This window comes from Panthera leo, chromosome A3, assembly GCF_018350215.1.
Source record: "Panthera leo isolate Ple1 chromosome A3, P.leo_Ple1_pat1.1, whole genome shotgun sequence".
NCBI lineage: Eukaryota > Metazoa > Chordata > Mammalia > Carnivora > Felidae > Panthera > Panthera leo.
In genome coordinates, this window is record NC_056681.1 from 95,710,163 (window position 1) to 95,727,980 (window position 17,818).

The 17,818-nt window shown below is 38.7% G+C and overlaps 1 protein-coding gene across 10 annotated transcripts in view; it reads left to right on the plus strand.

The window, feature by feature from the left end:
* CTNNA2 (catenin alpha 2) overlaps positions 1 to 17,818 on the plus strand; it is a 1,100,619-nt gene that overhangs the window by 1,000,042 nt on the left and 82,759 nt on the right. For all 10 annotated transcript variants that reach the window (XR_006200794.1, XM_042932824.1, XM_042932822.1 and 7 more), the window contains 2 exons: positions 8,004 to 8,155; positions 17,538 to 17,651. Coding sequence is in view for 9 of the 10 variants with exons in the window: in XM_042932824.1 (XP_042788758.1) it covers positions 8,004 to 8,155; positions 17,538 to 17,651 (266 nt within the window). In the remaining variant the exon portion in view is untranslated. The remainder of the gene's footprint in view (positions 1 to 8,003; positions 8,156 to 17,537; positions 17,652 to 17,818) is intronic.

Below are 17,818 nucleotides of genomic sequence, written 5' to 3' on the forward strand. Positions count from 1 at the left end.
GACTCATAACAGATCCCACAATGTGGACTTAATAGGGAAGTACTTAATTCAGGCACATTGTACCTATTTGCTTATACATTGGCTTCCTGAGCACACAAGAACCACTGAATCAAGACAGTGCTATGCAATATGTAGCCAGGAGTGAGCAGGAGAATAGTGGAGCTAAACAGTGGGGAAAGGAAGGCCAAGATTATCTCAAGGTAATTGGAGAAGGGATTTGGAGTGGAGGACAGATCTGAAAAATTGTGCACAGAAACAAGATGAGACTAGCATATAATTCAAAGATAACAATGTACATGTCAAAGAAAAGAAGAGAAGTAATGATCTCACTAGGGAAAATTTCATTTGACTTAGGTTCTGAGATTCAAACATGAATCTCAGAATCTCTGAGAAGTTATGTTGCTGGTAGTGGTGAAAGTCATAACCAGGATCAGTGTGAGTATGCCAAGTCAGGGTCAGAAGTGAAGGGTCTGGATAATGCAGGAGATCCTAGCCAAGTGCTTCAACAAGATTCTAGCCACTCTTTTGTATTGAAGGGAAGCCTCTATGTCTGATTAGATATTTCTTGTCCAATAGGTAGAAATCTAGGCAGCTCAAAAAAAAAAAAAAAAAAAAAAGGACTCAGAGTTCAGAATTTTGAAAGATTCCTGTTTGGATGGGGAGACGTTAGAAAGTCTTCTAACAACTTAATTAATGATCATGAAATTCTTGACTAAAACTACCAAACCCAAGTAAAATGATGGATATATTCTTGGTTTGTCCTTCATTATTTTTGAATGGTGCCAAAGCTACAAATGTGTCACAGCTTCAGTTGGCCCTGGACCCTCCTTCTACACTGACTATGACTTGGAGCTCTGGCTCCGATGGTCTCCTCACTAAGTGATCGTACTTCACAAATGTGTTCAACTGTCAAGATATACCCAGAGCCTTTTAAGTTCCAGTCAGTCTGTACCTTGGGCAAATTTGGGCCCTCAGTGTTTTAGATCTACTCTCCTGTAGGGGCGCCTGGGTGGCGCAGTCGGTTAAGCGTCCGACTTCAGCCAGGTCACGATCTCGCGGTCCGTGAGTTCCAGCCCCGCGTCAGGCTCTGGGCTGATGGCTCGGAGCCTGGAGCCTGTTTCCGATTCTGTGTCTCCCTCTCTCTCTGCCCCTCCCCCGTTCATGCTCTGTCTCTCTCTGTCCCAAAAATAAATTAAAAACGTTGAAAAAAAAAAAATTAAAAAAAAAAAAAAAAAAAAAAAAAAGATCTACTCTCCTGTATATTCTCTTCTCCTCTGACCTAACATGTAATTGGAGGCCACTTAAATAAAATCCCTTAGGGGGATTTTATTCTTTCCCTTGTGGGAAAAATGCATTACTTACAGAAATGACATGAAACTGTACTTTCCTGCTGTAGGGGGATCCTGAAATTGCCCCCATGGGGTCTCCTCAAATTAATACCTTCTGGCTCCATTACTGTGATAACACCCAATTCTTACTCTAACTCCAACTATTAATATGGATGCATACTAACTATTTGTGATTGGCAAGAGAATGGTGAACTATAATGTATTCCTCTGCTGGGGTTGGCCACAATTCCATCTTACTTTTGATACTTCATTCTCTTTCTAAATTTTCTCATTCTCATTTCTTATGTTAACACTTATTAAGCTGGTTCTTTCTAAAGAGCAGAGTCCTTGGTCCTTGTCCATTTTCTTTCTCATTCCTTGGTAATAAAATTTGTGCAGGGAACACACTCATGAGAGTGTGTTGGCTGACTACACCAACACAATTGGGTGACCCATATACCTGAAGATATACCAGTTTGGCCCTGGTGAACTAGTCAAGGATACAATAATGAATCTTGCTCAGTGGTGATGCTCCTACTCAAGTAGTCCTGAAAGGATTGAGCTCAGGTTTCTAAAAGTTCCCTAGAGATCAACCCTAGAACACCCACTAATAACTTGCTTAATGACTCATGAAACTGTTTAATGAAATTATTGAACTAATTTGAAGTGATGTGCAGAAAGAAATTTAGTATGTGAGATGCGATACTGCTCATTTTATCCCTGAAATACTCAAAGACAAGTGAGTTCTTTCCTACATCCCATTCTTTCATTTCTCATCCATGTCCCAGCTAGATTGAGTAGCTAGGCCTGAAGCACGATAAGGGCTTATGATACAAAGAAGAAGGAAGAGCTGGTCTCATTCCTAAAAATGACGCCTAATGTAAAACAGTTGACATACAGAGATGTCAAACAATTTTAATACATTATACTGAGCACTATAGTGGTGCATACCTAATCAGGATGCTATAAAGTTATAGAGAACTGACAACTTTGTAAATAAAGGACAGTTTCACAATGGCACTTAAGTCTAAATGAGATACCAAAGATTGAGGAGGAATTCACCTGGGCCAAAGACGAAGAGGTACATTTCAGTATGAGAATAAATTCATCATGAACATCTTGGTGTGACACGGTATGTCTCCATGTCATCTTTGAAGACATTAAATAACTCAGTGTAAAAATGGAACATTTAAATATATGTAGGAATAGGTGGAGAGACAGAGATGAGAAGTATAGGCAGGTGTCTGAAGTTTGTGTTTGTATCTTACTGACTGGGCCACCCAGGCACCCCTATGTGTTTGTATCTCATAAAGATTTTAGAGCCTGTCCGTATTAAAGGAAATCATTGGAGCATTTGTAGTTAGACATGGACCTTTTAGATGGTTCCTCAGGGGCAATTGGTTGGCTGTTCATTTCCACTACCTCTAGTTAACCTTGGATTTTGCTCTGATCGTTGTCAGCAGTCCTATTTGCATCTTTAGGACAACTTCTTGTTCATTTTACTGATTCACCCCGTGCTCTGAAACATCACCCCTGACGTCTCTCTGGAGGATTCAGTCCAGATCTTCTGCACCTCTGGTTTAGGATCTCAATAGACAGTAGAATGAGGCGACCTTGGTTTTTATATGCATGCTGAACTCTGATTTCATTACTCTTGGAATGTCATCATTCTGTGGCCTAGTGTGCACTCTGAATACAAAAGTATAGCAAGAATTTACAAGTTTATTTCCAACTTTGATCACCCTTTCAGAATATAAGCTACAAGAGCAATTCACTATTTCTGATAAATACCAGTAAAGTGGTGTATACATTTTTGGATGTAATTCAGAAAGTAGAAACTTCTATTTATGTAACCCTATGCCAGAAATTCTGTTAATATATAATGTGCTAATCACAAAGGCAATGCTGTGTTTTGTCCTAATTACTGGGAAGCAGAAGCAGCATCATATTTGAAGTAGTTTGAGACTTTTTTCTAGTTCAGTATTACTTTGGGGATATTTAATTTTTCAGATACTACCAGAGGCGTTAGAAAAATTCATAGTTTAAAGTCTTAGGTTCTGCCAAGAATCATTGTTCTATAAACTTGTGTTTTTCTGTCTTATCACTTTAAAAAACAAAACAGGGGGTACCTGTGTGGCTCAGTCAGTTAAGCATCTGACTTCAGCTCAGGTCATGATGTCATGGTTTGTGAGTTCAAGCCCCACATTGGGCTCTGTGCTGACAGCTCACAGCCTGGACCCTGCTTCAGATTCTGTGCCTCCCTCTCTCTCTGCCCCTCCCCTGCTCTCCCTTGCGCTCTCTCTGTCTCTCTCTCTCAAATAAACATTCAAAAAATTACAAAAAGATAAAAAAACAAAACTGGATAAAACTAAACAGGAAAGAGCAACAGCATCGAGAGAAAATGTGTATTGGTTAAAGAGCAGTTGACTAAGCCCTAAATAAATAAGTATTGAATCTACTTAAGAGCTGAGCATGGAGAAAGTTTCTTAAGATTCAGATCCGGAAAAACACTGATTTGAGGTAAGAGAAATGGATGCCTTATCAGTTACAGTAAATCAAATCAAATTGAATTAGTTCAAGTTCTGGGTTTTACCAGGTTGAATATAATAAGATTGTTGGAATATTAAGGATAAATTGAGATCTGAGCCCCCACTGGTAAAGTGAAGATTCTACACCTCCTCCTCCACCATTTTTCCTCCTTAGAAGGTTGATGTTCCGTACTGTCCTGTTCCAATATTTTTATAAAAGGGCTTTGTTTTTCTTCCCCTTCTGACAATGCCATGTCCACAACACTGTTGTTCATACCAACATGCCACTTCCTAAATCTTCCTAGAGAGATTCTGTACTCCAGCTGGAGCAAACAGAATGCCTTTCTCCAAACCCGGGGTTTCAGAGAAGTCCTGGGCAGGTTTTGGGCCCCAGAGCATCCCTTATGGAAGTAGCCCCTTTAGATGTTAGCTTTCCCTTTTCTCCCTTGGGCACAGAATCAGACCTAGAAGCTGGTAGAGAAAGTTAGCAGGTCACCTCCTGCATTGTGCTCCTCCCCAGCTCTTCCTCAGGGTGACCTTGTACAAGCAGAACAAAGCCACATGACAAGCTGATCTCCCCTTTTATACTCCATCAAAGGTCTTCATGAAAATAGAAATGTGTGCCCAAGAGCCGGGGTCCAGTGGGTGAGTACTACCTAACTCAATTCTCCAGCAGGCAGTTATTAAGGTTGAATATTAGGCGTGTGATCACAGTCACAATTTCTGAGGGACTTCCTCACATAATACTGTTGATCAATGGGGCGCCTGGGTGGCTCAGTTGGTTAAGCATCCGACTTCAGCTCAGCTCATGATGTCACCACTCAGAGCTTGAGCCCCACATTGGGCTCTGTGAGCCTGGAACCTGTTTAAGATTCTGTCTCTCTCTCTCTCTCTCTCTCTCTTTCTGCCCCTCCCCCACTCTCACTCTCAAAAATGAATAAACATTAAAAATATTGTTGATCATATTGTTTTCTATTACATTCTGATAGATGAGCTAGAACTTTAATTTTTTCAGAGCCTTATTCTGTAAAAAAGCACAGCCTTAAGGATAATATGTTGATCTTTTTAAAATATATGAATCATGAAAAGATTCAAAGATAAAAAAAGGGACAGAGACTAATGTAACTGAGACCTTGCTCCTACCCTGAGGTATAACAAATATTAACATTTTGCAATATCTGATTCATATTATTATTTCCTTAAGAATTAAGATACACTTGAAGCCTCTTTACAACTCCTACCTAATCCCATGGCCCTCTGTCCCCCTCAAGGACAACCACTATACTTAAGGTGGTATATATTCTCTCAGAACATGTGTCATAAAAATATGTATGTTTAAATTATGCACGGTACCCTCATGTGTATTTTTAAATTTCTCACAAATGACATCTCTTTTCAGTTTGCTCTTCCCAGTCAATATTTTGAACTTAGGGACTTATTCTCTTGACTATACTGGCTGTCTCCCGACTTATATCCCTAAGTCCATTTTATTCCATCCTGATGAACTGCCCATGAACCTAGAGTTAACAGCTCACTATGTCTCCCCAGCCTCCAACTTAGTGGCCTTGACAGCCCTGGGATACCGCTGATTAGAAGGGATCTCTTAAAGCTGTTACTTTTATTCCTAGGTTTAATATAACTCTTTTTAACTCTTGGAGTACTCAACCTGTTAAGAAGAAGCTATAACTGTAGAGAAAAGGTGTTCCTGTGACTACGATGTACTCAACATTCCTAATAAGTACCTCTTTAGAAGTCAGCATTTGGCCATGCCCTAGAAAATGTCTCAGCTCACCGGTCGGGACTGGAAAGCTTCATTTTATTAGATTTTGTCAAAGTGTTTGTCAGAATGATGTGTGCCCATTTGACTCCCATCTACAGTAGAAGGATTCCCTTTTTTTCCACATGCTTGGTGAGATGGGTGTTAATAAGCTTTACTTTGCGCATTCCAATAGGTATGCAATGCTATCTCACTGCCTATGCTGTAAGTTTTACAGTTATTAATGACGTAAAACATCATGTGTTTATCAATAATATGGGACTGAGTATTTTTGTGAATTACCTGTTCTAATCCTTTGTCTATTTTTCTATTTTTTTTTTTGCCTTATTCATTTGCAGTAGTATTTTTTTCTTTTATATTAGAGAGGAAGTGCCAATGGAGGGTAAGGCAGAGGGAGTGAGAATCTTACGCAGGCTCCATGCTCAGTGAGGAGACTAACACGAAACTCGATCCCACAACCATGAGATCACGACCTGAGCTGAAATCAGGAGTCAGCCACTCAGCCAGCTGAGCCACACAGGTGCCCATGTAGGAGTATTTTACGTACATGTAGGCATAGTAATTGTCATATAAACAATAAGGACAAAACTTCAGGCAGCTAACTGCTTCTGATGGTACCATTCAAATCTGTAAAATTGTGAATGGTCATGATAGCAGCTTAGACATCAAATAGAATGAAATTGATATTGAGAATTTTCAGTTGAGGAAAGGAAAGGGATTTGTAATTTCGTTTAAGAAAGATACTCATGTGAAAATGCCAAATACATATAGCAATATTTTCACGCTTAGGGAGGTGAATTGCAATGATTGAGATTATTTAGTCATGTAAAACAGTTTGTTCCCGACACAAATGGATAGCTGAAATGGCCTTAGTTTAATGTGGTAGTTTTTAGAAATAAATTTTTATTTGATTTTTGCAGCAGTACAACTCAATGTCCACCAATTCCTTTTATGCAAAAGCAGTGCAAAGGCACAAATGAAAAATGCAAATGGTATAGAGAACCAATCATAGTAATTCACTCACAGAAGGAAATTCACCCCATGCATACTTTGGTTTTGATCATGTCTATTGAAAAAATGGTTACTCTGTTTTCCTGTAACCCTCCTCTTTTTTTTTTTTAAATATACTTTTTAACATTTGGCTTTTCCTAGTAGAAATACATTTTTCGAGGAATGTTTTATCTTGAATACTTTGACCCTAGAAAGTAATTTAGCAGAGTTTCTCACACTAGGGATTAAAATGGATGTTAAAGTATCCACAGAGGGCAAAAACAAGTATAAAGACGAATCAGGCATGAATGCTCAGAAATGGAAAATAGATGAATGATGTTTCTTTTTTATTGTCCTTGTAAATAAAATGAATTGTGCTTTTGGCTTTAATTTGCCATGTGAATTGATTGTTACAAAATAAAAGCTGAAAAAATTGAATTATAATTTTTGAGAATCAGTGAATCAGCAGCATTTTTAAGCAGCATTTTGTTTTAAGCAGCCAGTGGAAGTGTTCCAGGCATTCCACTAAATTTACTTTCTGCAAACCTCCAGTGTGTATGTAGGTGTCTTTGTGTAAAGAAAGAGGTGCTAACATTTTAGAAATTCATATATGCCTTTCTTTCACATCAGCATGGTCCTGGGAATATGGAACAAAATAAAATTCATCTTTGAGCCCACTGGGCTCTAACCCTAGGCTTTGTGCAGGAGTATCCTGGGATCCCTTCTCCCCTCTTGTATGGTCTTTCCGTAAGCCTCCACCCACTACCGTCCCCCACCTCTAATCTCAAGTCCTGTATCAACAAAAGTGGGAAAGATTGGATCACTTCATTCACACATTACTATGAAGTCATATAGGTTAAGGTCTGTTACTCACTCATCACCTATGACTTTAGCGTATGATACTAGTTATATACTTATCGAGGCTTTCTGAGGGCCAAACACCATCCAGTAAATGTGTATGTGTTATCTCATTGAAACTTAAGATAGGACCTCCTATTTTATAGACAAAGAAACAGGTTTAGAAGGAGTTAAGAAAACTTGGCCAAGGTTTCAGAGCTAGTAACCATCAGAAGTCAAATTCGACTCAGGTTAGGAGAACATGAAATGTATATGTATGCACACTATACCACCCTACCCTGAGCAAGTTTCAAAAACTTGCTGTTGTATACCATCACCATTCATGGAGTAATGATTTACTTTCTCTGCTGAAGGTAAGTGATACAAAGACCACTAAACTGGATCCATCCCACTGACCAGGTAGGCAGCCAGCTCCATTGAACCGTTGGAATAACTGGAGTGTGCCGCCTTGCACAAGGGCTGGAAAAGGAAGCATGAAGGAAAGATCGCATAATCCACTGTTTCTCACTTTGTTTAACGCAGTGATGCCACGCTTTGCTGAGCAAGTAGAGGTTGCCATTGAAGCCCTGAGTGCCAACGTCCCTCAGCCATTTGAAGAGAATGAGTTCATTGATGCCTCTCGCCTGGTATATGATGGTGTTCGAGACATCAGGAAGGCTGTGCTGATGATCAGGGTATGTAAGGCCTCTATCGCTTGGAGCTGATCAGAGCTTCTTGTAGGGATCCCAAATAATTTACTTTTGGTTATTCCATTGCTTAATTTAACTTGTGAAGCTGTTTGGCTCCTCATTTAGTCACACAAGGGGGACTACTCAGACGAAAGGGACAAGTGATCCAACAAGCCTAGATTCACACTGAATAACCTGAAAAGTGATGTCTTTCCTGTTTCTGGCATGCATTTTGGTTTAAATTTGATACTAACTTTCAGGTACCCTTGCTGTTATCTGTGTGGTCCTCTGACTAATGTTATTTTCCCATTAGGATCAGAAAGCCATGTGATGGAAAGAAATGAAGATTATCCAGTTTAATAGTATCAATGATCATAATATGAAACAGTTACATCATCCTTGTAACTAATAATTAAGACCTGATAAATAAGGCTGCATAATCTTGCAGCAAACCACCCCCCACCCATGGCTCACCCTACTATCTTCCCGTTATCAGTTTGTCAGGTATGAGCCTTCCAAACCATTGTCCGAGTAATTATTTAGAGGTATACACTAGAAAAATACAAAATATAGTAGATTTAAAAACTCAACTATTATTTCCAATTGGCTTTGTTCACCCACAATGTGCCTTCATTTATCTATATTAAGACCTACAACCTACCTTGTTCCATTTCATTGCTCCATAATATTTCATTGTAAGATATTTTTTTCTCCTCACCTAACCAACAATTTGGCATAGTTTGCCAACAATTTTCTTACCCATAGAACTCATTCTTAAACTGAAACATTCAAAAGCAAAATTGATGACACAAATACATTTGTGACTATTATGACTGAAGCAGAGATGGGGCTTCTGCAGTGCCAATCATCAACACATGTTGTCCGATAGCAATATAATGTCAGCCACAATTGTAAGTTTAAATTTTCTAGTGGACACACTGAAAAAAAAAGAAGCAAGTAAAATTAATTTTAATAATATATTTAACCTAACCAAGTGTATCCAAAATGTAATAATTTTTGACACATGGTATGAGCTACATTTAAAGTTGTCACTAGCTCATTGTGGCTCATGTCTACCATATTGGATGCAACAGCCCTGGATTGTATTTTCACCTTCGTCCCCTAACGTTGTCTCGAAAGCTGCTCAATAAAACCATGAGATATCTACTGAGTGCATTTTGAAAAAAAACTCTCTCAGGGTGATCACTGAACATCTAAACTAATATCTCCTCAAACATTGCAAGACAGTAATAACCAAATAATGTCTGTGGTATATTGTTCTCTCTGGACAATATATACCTGGTCTTTTGAGTATTTTGTATATGTCATTAATTCTCCCCCAAATCCTGTTATCTTTGAAGTCATTAAATTCATGAGTGGTCCTCTTCAACTGTGGTATCCAGAGTGCACCTTGATGCTTCCATGGTGATCTGAGCAGGTGGAGTAAGGTATCACCAAGAAGAGTCTCTCTTCCCTCTTGGTATCTGTGCTTCTCCTGAAATGATCACCAAACTCCTTCACTTGGGGAGTGAAGCATCTTAGAATTTTCTTCCCTTTAAATTCAGCTTGACTGTTTTCATGTTAACTATGTCTGCCTTTCATAATAATTTTATGATCAATTCAAAGTGTTCAGATCATTGCATAAGTTGTATCAGACGACACTAATTACACTTAACAATGTGGAGTTCCAATTTGGAATTTGGAGACTATCGGATGTATTTCCTGATCTTCTAACTTGCCCGTTTTAGATCTGTCAACTTCATCACCTTTCAAGATTTGGCTGAGACCTTCTTTCTTCAAGTTTTTTCCATCAAAAATTCTGTCACTCTCTTTTAACTTCTGTAACTTTCTGCTTGCTATAGTGTTTATTACATTATTCCCTTTTATGTCGATTACCTTCTTTAGACTGAAATTTTGGAAAGCAAAGCTTGTATTTTTATTTTCCCTGCACTGTGGTGCATTTTCTGGCGCTTTATGGGCACTGTATGTGTGGTGGTGGTGGAAACAGATACCTGGGGAGATAGGAAGGCGACAGAGAGAAAAGGGATGAGAATTGGAGGAGGAGAAGCAAAAGAGAAAAAGGCAGGCTTTTAAACCTATAACAAATTAGATCATTTTTTTCCATTACATACTAACTTGTGAAATAAGGTAATAGACCATGAGAGTTATGTTTTCAAAGCATTTGACACTAAATCCCACTATAATGCTCCAGATATATTCCCTCTTTTGCCATTTTTCTGCTTTGTTAGCCTTCACATTTTTGTGACAACCGTTCATCTGGGAGGCTGAGGAAGTTTATAGCCATCATTCATTTATTCATTCGTGAGCTGTAAAAAAACATAATTTTAGATAAAATGCCATATCTTTGTTTCATGTAGTGTCATTCCTGCATCTCGACATTTCAAGTGATTTGATCAGATGGATTTCACACCACTTAAAACTTAAGAGAGAAATGTACAGTATGTACAAATTGTTATTTTTAAAATCCTTCTCCGTTCAGCACCCACATGGCTCCATCTTGTACTTAATTTCTTGGTTTACTTTCCTAGTGCAATGATTAGGTCTACTTAAAAATCCACTGCACTAAGTTTGAAAGAAAGACAGTGAGATGAGTAGAGCTGTTTCTTTCCCAGCAAATCTGGCCATGCCCCCTTCCCTCCCAAAGTGTTGATTATACTTTGTAAAAAGTATAATTCCTCCCCCCACCTCACCCCTGAAAATAAATGCATAATGGATCCTGAAGGGTTAAGTGCTCCATCACCTTGCCTCTCACTAATCAATACATATTTAATGTGATGTTGGTATCCAGGCACTCCAGGGCAGCTCCAGACAACCCTCTGAAGTAGACAAAACTTGTCCTTTCTGTACCCCAACCTCACCTTTCAGGACCCCGCTTCTCTCTTGGAACAGGTATAGTCTGCTGTGAGACTAGGTTTTGTTTACTTCTTGATGAGACTTGTCCTTGGTAATCTATCAGCCAAGAAGGAATTTTCTAATTACCCCAGCATGGTAATTTCAAAAAGGAATACACCTGATGGTCGTTATTTGCAGTAGTTATATCCCGTAACCTTGCTGTGAACTTTGAGTTAGAGAATAGTGAAACATTGTTCCAAAGGGAACATTGTTAGGTTCCTGTGAGCCTCTGTTTACATTCTTATCCACTGATCAATATATAACTGTGTTTTATATTTTTATATTTTATGTTTTTGTTTAAAGACACTTTATTTAATACATGGTGCTGACTCATTAACATTGAACTCACAGCCAGCCTCACTATAATTCATTCCTGAAGGAAGCTCATCTAACACAGGCGTTTTCTCTGTAAGGTGCATCACAACCTTCTTACACTTAGGAACACTAAATAACATGTTAGCACTGTACTTGCAAGACATTTTAAGCAGAGGAAAAAAATTAATGCTTATTTATAGCGTCAAAGCTGAAACAAAAAGGCAGAGCCTTGTGCTATGTGACCTCAGCTGGGAGCACACAGATTAGGTGTCTCAAATTTTTTTTGCCACGTTGTACTTGCCTGTGAAAAACTACCCAAACACTGATTTGGGGATTACAAAGAAGCTTTGGTGAGTAGGCAAATTCACAAATAAGGAATCTACAAGTAATGAGAACCAAGTTAACATTTAAGAATTAGACATTTAATATGGGAAATTAAGATAACTGGGTAGGGTAGAAGGAGGTAATATCTTGGTGTTAGGATATCGCTATAAAAAAACCAGTAATTTCTTCTCATAACAATAACCCTGAAAAAAAATCTTTTATGATATCTATATTCTTTTATAATGTAATTGGAACCCATTAATTTGGCTGCACATGATACTTTTGAAAGCAGGTCACAGAAACAGTAGTGCCCGGGGTTCAGCTAAAAGTCTAAAGTTTAGGGGCGCCTGGGTGGCTCAGATGGTTAAGCATCTCACTTTGGCTCAGGTCATGATCTTGCGGTTCGTGGGTTCAAGTCCTGTGTCAGACTCTGTGCTGACAGCTCAGAGCCTGGAGCCTGTTTCGGATTGTGTGTGTGTGTGTGTCTCTCTCTGTGCCCCTCCCCTGCTCTCGCTCTCTGTGTCTCTCTCAAAAATAAATAAACATTAAAAATCAATAAATAAAAAAATAAAAGTCTAAAGTTTAACTTGATCTATCCCAAGCTGTGCCTGAAAGGGCCCTTGGGGCATTGGAAGATGTTTTAAAATTTCAAGGGAAACATGCAGATGTGTCTCTGATATTGTGGGAAATATTAGCCAAAAGTAGTTCACGGTTTAAACACTAGGTTGGTGTATTTGTTTTAATAACATCCTGTATTTGTGAAGCTGGGCTTTTGGTGGTTGCTGTGAGAAAAAGGAAACTCAGTGGATGTTTAGTTGTATTCCAGGATTTGAGAAGTCATGTTGTTAAGTCTAATCAACTTAATCCATTTTTGTGATTTAACTGCTTCATCAACAGAACTGTTAGGCTTGTCGCTGTTTTGTTTGTTTTGTTATGTTTTGTTGTTAGCCCAGAGGCACCTTGAAAAAGATTACTGAGACACAGTGCTTCAAGCAATAAAGTTTGAGGACCTATGGCTTAAGTGTTTGGGCATCACTGGCACACTGATTTTCATCTCTGCTTCAGTTTGCTTATCTGCAAACGAGGACAAATATGGCCATAGCTATAAAGTACTAGCATACACCTGGCAGTAGTTTCCCAAGAAATATTTTTTCTCATTCTGCTGGGGTGAAGTTTCTTATTACAATCCATTAACGAAATAGAATTTGTCAAGTAAGTTAACAATATTATTAAAATGGCAGGGATTAGAGTTACTCATCAGAGCTAGAAAATAAAGAGTTGAGGAGACTTCAGAAACAAGTTTGGTGGCAAAATTGATATTACTCTTGCAGATCGCTATTATCCAGTTAATTAACATGGTTCCATAAGGTTCCTCGTTTTGTTTTCCTAACCCAAGTAATTAGAAATAATTTCTTATGATTTTAAGAAAAATTTGGTAATTTTGTCTTGGTTATCTGTTCATTAACTATTTATTTAAAGCTTACTAGATGCTCCACACTGTTAGAGGGACCCTGAATGCAGAGGTGAACAAAACGAAGTCCCTATCGTCAAGAGATGTATATTCCTCTGGTGGAAGACAGAAAATAAGCAAGGAGATAGAACACGTCAGTTATTGTGCCATGGGGAACACAAGCAGTATAAGGGGATAGAACACAGGATGGGTATTCGTTTTATGAAGGATGGTCACTGATTGAGTGGCATTTGAGAATAGACGTGGAGGAGGAGGAAACAAGCTATAATAATATTAGAGGAAATGTGTTCCAGGTGGAAGGAATGGCAGGTGCAGAGTAAGGACCATGCTGAATGAGATGGGAGCCATTGAAGTGTTCTAAGCTGACTTAGATCTTCCAGGGATCTTCACCCTAAGAGTAGACTGTATGTGGAAAAAATAGAAGCAAGGAGATCAATCAAGAGGCTTTCAGAATGACGCGGGATAGAGATGCCAATGGCCAGTCAGTCCTGACTGAGATGATTTTGCTCTACATTGACTTCAGGGAAATGTAATTCTGTTTTCTCCATTCCATTGGTATAGTCATTCTGCTTGGGAAATCCTTCTTCATGTATCATCCGAACTCTCTTGTTGCCTCTCCATGTCCTCCTCATCTTTCTGTTCCTAATGAAACTCTCATACGCATTTGAGCCTTTATTTTAAATGGGCCTCAATATATTTTTCATGTGTCCTGGTGAAACACTAAATCCCTCTGTCTTTTCTCATTTTGCTTCTCTCCAGAAACTGTTTTAGAGGATACTGAGCATTTGATTAGGAGCCAGAGGCAAGCGGATTGGTCCTTTTCTGCAACTGGCATGTGTTGTGACCCGCCTGGACAAGCACATGATTTTCTTGAGCCTGTGTAATAGGCACAAGAAAATCTCATAGACTCTTAGAGGGGGCAGATTTTAGAGACCGAATACTTTAATTGTGTCATTTTTCAAATTAAACCCACTTTTGCAGTCTAACAATCAGATAATAGACCTAGGGAACCGAGAATAGACCCAAAATGGTTCTTGATTATTGTAAAAAAGTCTTCCCTGGGAGCACAGAAAGACAGAATTGAGACTTGACCCTCAGAGTCCAGCCTCCCTCCAATCTAGTGAATTACACATTTTGGTGATTCTTTTTACTCTATAAGACTACCTAATGATATAAGTCCTATTATCTCTGGGCCCATTTGCAGACCTTCACTATTTTTCCATGTCTCCTTTAATGTGTGGGGATCTTTGAGCAACTGACACATAACACTGCTACTTTTTAAAATGAATAATTCAAGAAAAAAAAACCCAGTGCTTTCATGCAATTAACAAAATGAACATGCACACAACTTTTTAGAGAGAGAGAGAGAGCAGAAGAGAAGCAGGGAGAGAGAATCTTAAGCAGGCTCTACGCTCAGCCAAGAGCCTGACATGGGGCTTGATCCCATGACACTGGGATCATGACCTGAGAGGAAATCAAGAGTCAGATGCTCAACAGACTGAGCCACCCAGGCACCCCGCACAGAAACATTTATATGGGTGACTTGGATGGGTTTGCTGCATGATTAAGGCACAAGAAAATATTTTAAGCTCACCCATTTGCCTGGTGTTACTTGTGATGGTTACAAGCAGAGGCCCTGAGCCCCCTCAACTTGCTAGGTGTAACACCCTGGAAAACTGACTTGACTCTGAGTCTGTTTATACATCTGTAAGGTGGGGATTCAATGTATTTCATTAGGTTTTTACATGGAGTAAATCCTTTAGCTGAATGCTCGGCCCATAGTGGTTGGTAAAAAATTATTCCCATTATCATTGCAGTTGTTATTGGGTATATAGTTTGTTAAGCATAATAATCATCATTATCACATATTACTTTAGTTCACTTTTATCATTTACAAAGCATTTTCATATATGTTTTATCCTACAATCCTGAGAGGTAGATGGGACAAATAGGAATTATGATCTCCATTTTATGAATGAGGAGATAGAGAAGCAGAAAAACTGTACATGACTTGCCAAAGACACACAGTTTGTGAGTGGCAAAGTTAGGCCAAAAACATTCCAGTTCCCTAGGTCCACTTCCAGGTTTTTTGTGTTTTGGGCTTTTTGTTTCTGGGTTTTTTTTGTTTTTTGTTTTTTGTTTTTTTAAACTTTGTTTTGGTTCCTGAGCCATAGTCACTTGAATGAAAGCTCATCATTATTAACCATATGATGCCAGGTTGTGTTTGTCATTGACTCATCTACTAAACACACAGATCATTGAAATGTTTGGACACAGTGCTATAGGCACTGTCATATTTTCCCTTTTTTTCTGTTGAGTGAGGTTTTTCATTTTGCTTTTCTCTCTCCTTTTGAAAAACTAATGATGAAAAGCACTTGAAATCTTGTCATCTCATCCGTCAGCAGAATTTACCAACTTGCTGTAATTGTTCTCTAGTACATTTCAGAAGAGTGAAAAATGGTCAGAGATTATTGTCTCTGTCCGCAATGAAAATACAACCAGTTATTTGAACCACGTTCTGCCCACCCCACCCCTCCTTTAGTTAATAAAGTATGGGAACAAAACCTCTTTCTTCCCTCTTTCTTTCAATAATTCTGTGAAAGAAAATTGAACATCTGTAGATGACTGGGCGAATATTAATAGGGTTGATGGAGAGAGAGAAGGAAAACAAGAAGGATATGCCAAAGCTTGGAAAATTACTACGCATAAGGTGATATTGGCATGAAGACCCCATTTTATGCCTGTCTGACCAATCTCAAGGCTTCATCAATAACCACACCTGATTAATTACAGTGAGGTAGCCAAAGAAACCAGCAGAATAAAAATGTGCCCTTTTGGATGAGGAATGGGTACCTGTATCATCAGTACTGCTGTGGTCTATTTCTTCCTTTTGAAATACAGAGCCCTGGGAGATGGTGTTACTGTGTGCCAGGAGGCAGTTTGTGGGTGACTGTCAGATCTCAGTCTAATGACCAATGATCTAAGAATGTCACACTAATGCACTGTGTCCCCTTGTGAATCATCCCCACCACCTCCAAGTTCATCTTCTTAGAATTAACAGAGATGATAGTCTACGGTACATGCTGCAAGATTTAGAAAGTTTTGAGCAGGTATAATCTCTCATGCCTCAGTTTCCTTATCTGCAAAGTGGAGAAAATGGTGTCTGCATGATAGGACTGTTAAGAAAATGGTATGAATTAGTATATGCAAAGTGCTTAGAGAAGATAGGCATTGGCACATGAAAACCACTTAACACATGTTATCTATTATGGTTATTAAAGATGGGGAGTATTTTTATTTCTGGGTTTGTAGATTAATTCATACACTTTTTTCTGACACTGGACGGGATCTTCATGTAACTACTCACTTTAAAGACATTCTATAGCTGCAATTCTTACCTGATTTATAAGGTGAAAAAGTTAGACACAATTGGGCACTTGTGTCTAAATTCTAATTCTGTTGTTAACTGGGTTAGGGACATTGGACATGTTGTTTCTCAGAACCTTGGTGTTCTTATCTCTAAATAGAGAATGATCCTTATTTCACTGTGCTTGGTTTTAGCTAAATTGATACTATGTATGAAAGAGTTATTTAATCCTTTGTAGTGGTGTAGTAATTGGTGGCTTTACTTTTTAAAAGTGTTTGAATGAATTGATTTCAAAATCCTAAGAAATTATGATGGAAAACACTTTTTAAATGCCTATTATATGCTAGACACTCTACACAAAGAATATTACTTAATCTTCACAAAAATCACAGAACAACTTTTATCAATATCACAAGGGAGGAAACCAGAACTAAGAGGATTTTGCCAGTAGTCACACAGGGGTTCATATTCAGGCAGTCTTGAGTCTGGAATCCATAGTCGCAACCTGTACAGTATACAATTTAGTGACCACATCAGATACTTCATCTGGAATAACAATTGGCTTGGAGATTATTTTCACTATCAAGACTAAAAAAGACTGGGAATAGACCAAAAAGGGTATTATAGACCACGTATAGGTATAACTTTTGTTGGTGGTGGTTATTTTCTATCTTAAATAGATTTCTATGGATGGAAAAAACACAAATATAGTTTGTCTTAAAACTAGAAAGCATGTCATGTCAAGAGTTAAATAGCATTTTAATACCTACAGGAGGAAGAAATAAAGTATATATTTTTTTAAAAGGTAAACTGGGGCAGCTAGATTTTTCCGACTCCATTGCAGCCAGCACCCTCCTCCATAACCCCCTACATGTAACTGCCTACAAGCTCTCTTTCCCGGGAGCCACTTAGCCTTATCTGCCACAAAGTATATGGGTGGCATTGAGGGTTATCAGTTTAGAATATGCTGATTCTTCTCCTTTCCTGTGTACTTTTAGACCCCAGAAGAACTAGAAGACGATTCTGACTTTGAGCAGGAGGATTATGATGTGCGCAGCCGGACGAGTGTTCAGACTGAGGATGACCAGCTCATTGCAGGACAGAGTGCACGGGTGAGTGGACATCCAGGACTTGGGTTTCATGCACCAGGGCTATTTACACCACATTGATTTGAGGGTATTTCTGACCAGAGTCTTGGAATCGCAGAGATTCATAGCTCAGAAATCTGCCTTCTTACTTGTGGTTGTTTTTAGCAATTCATATTATTTTTTTAATTTTT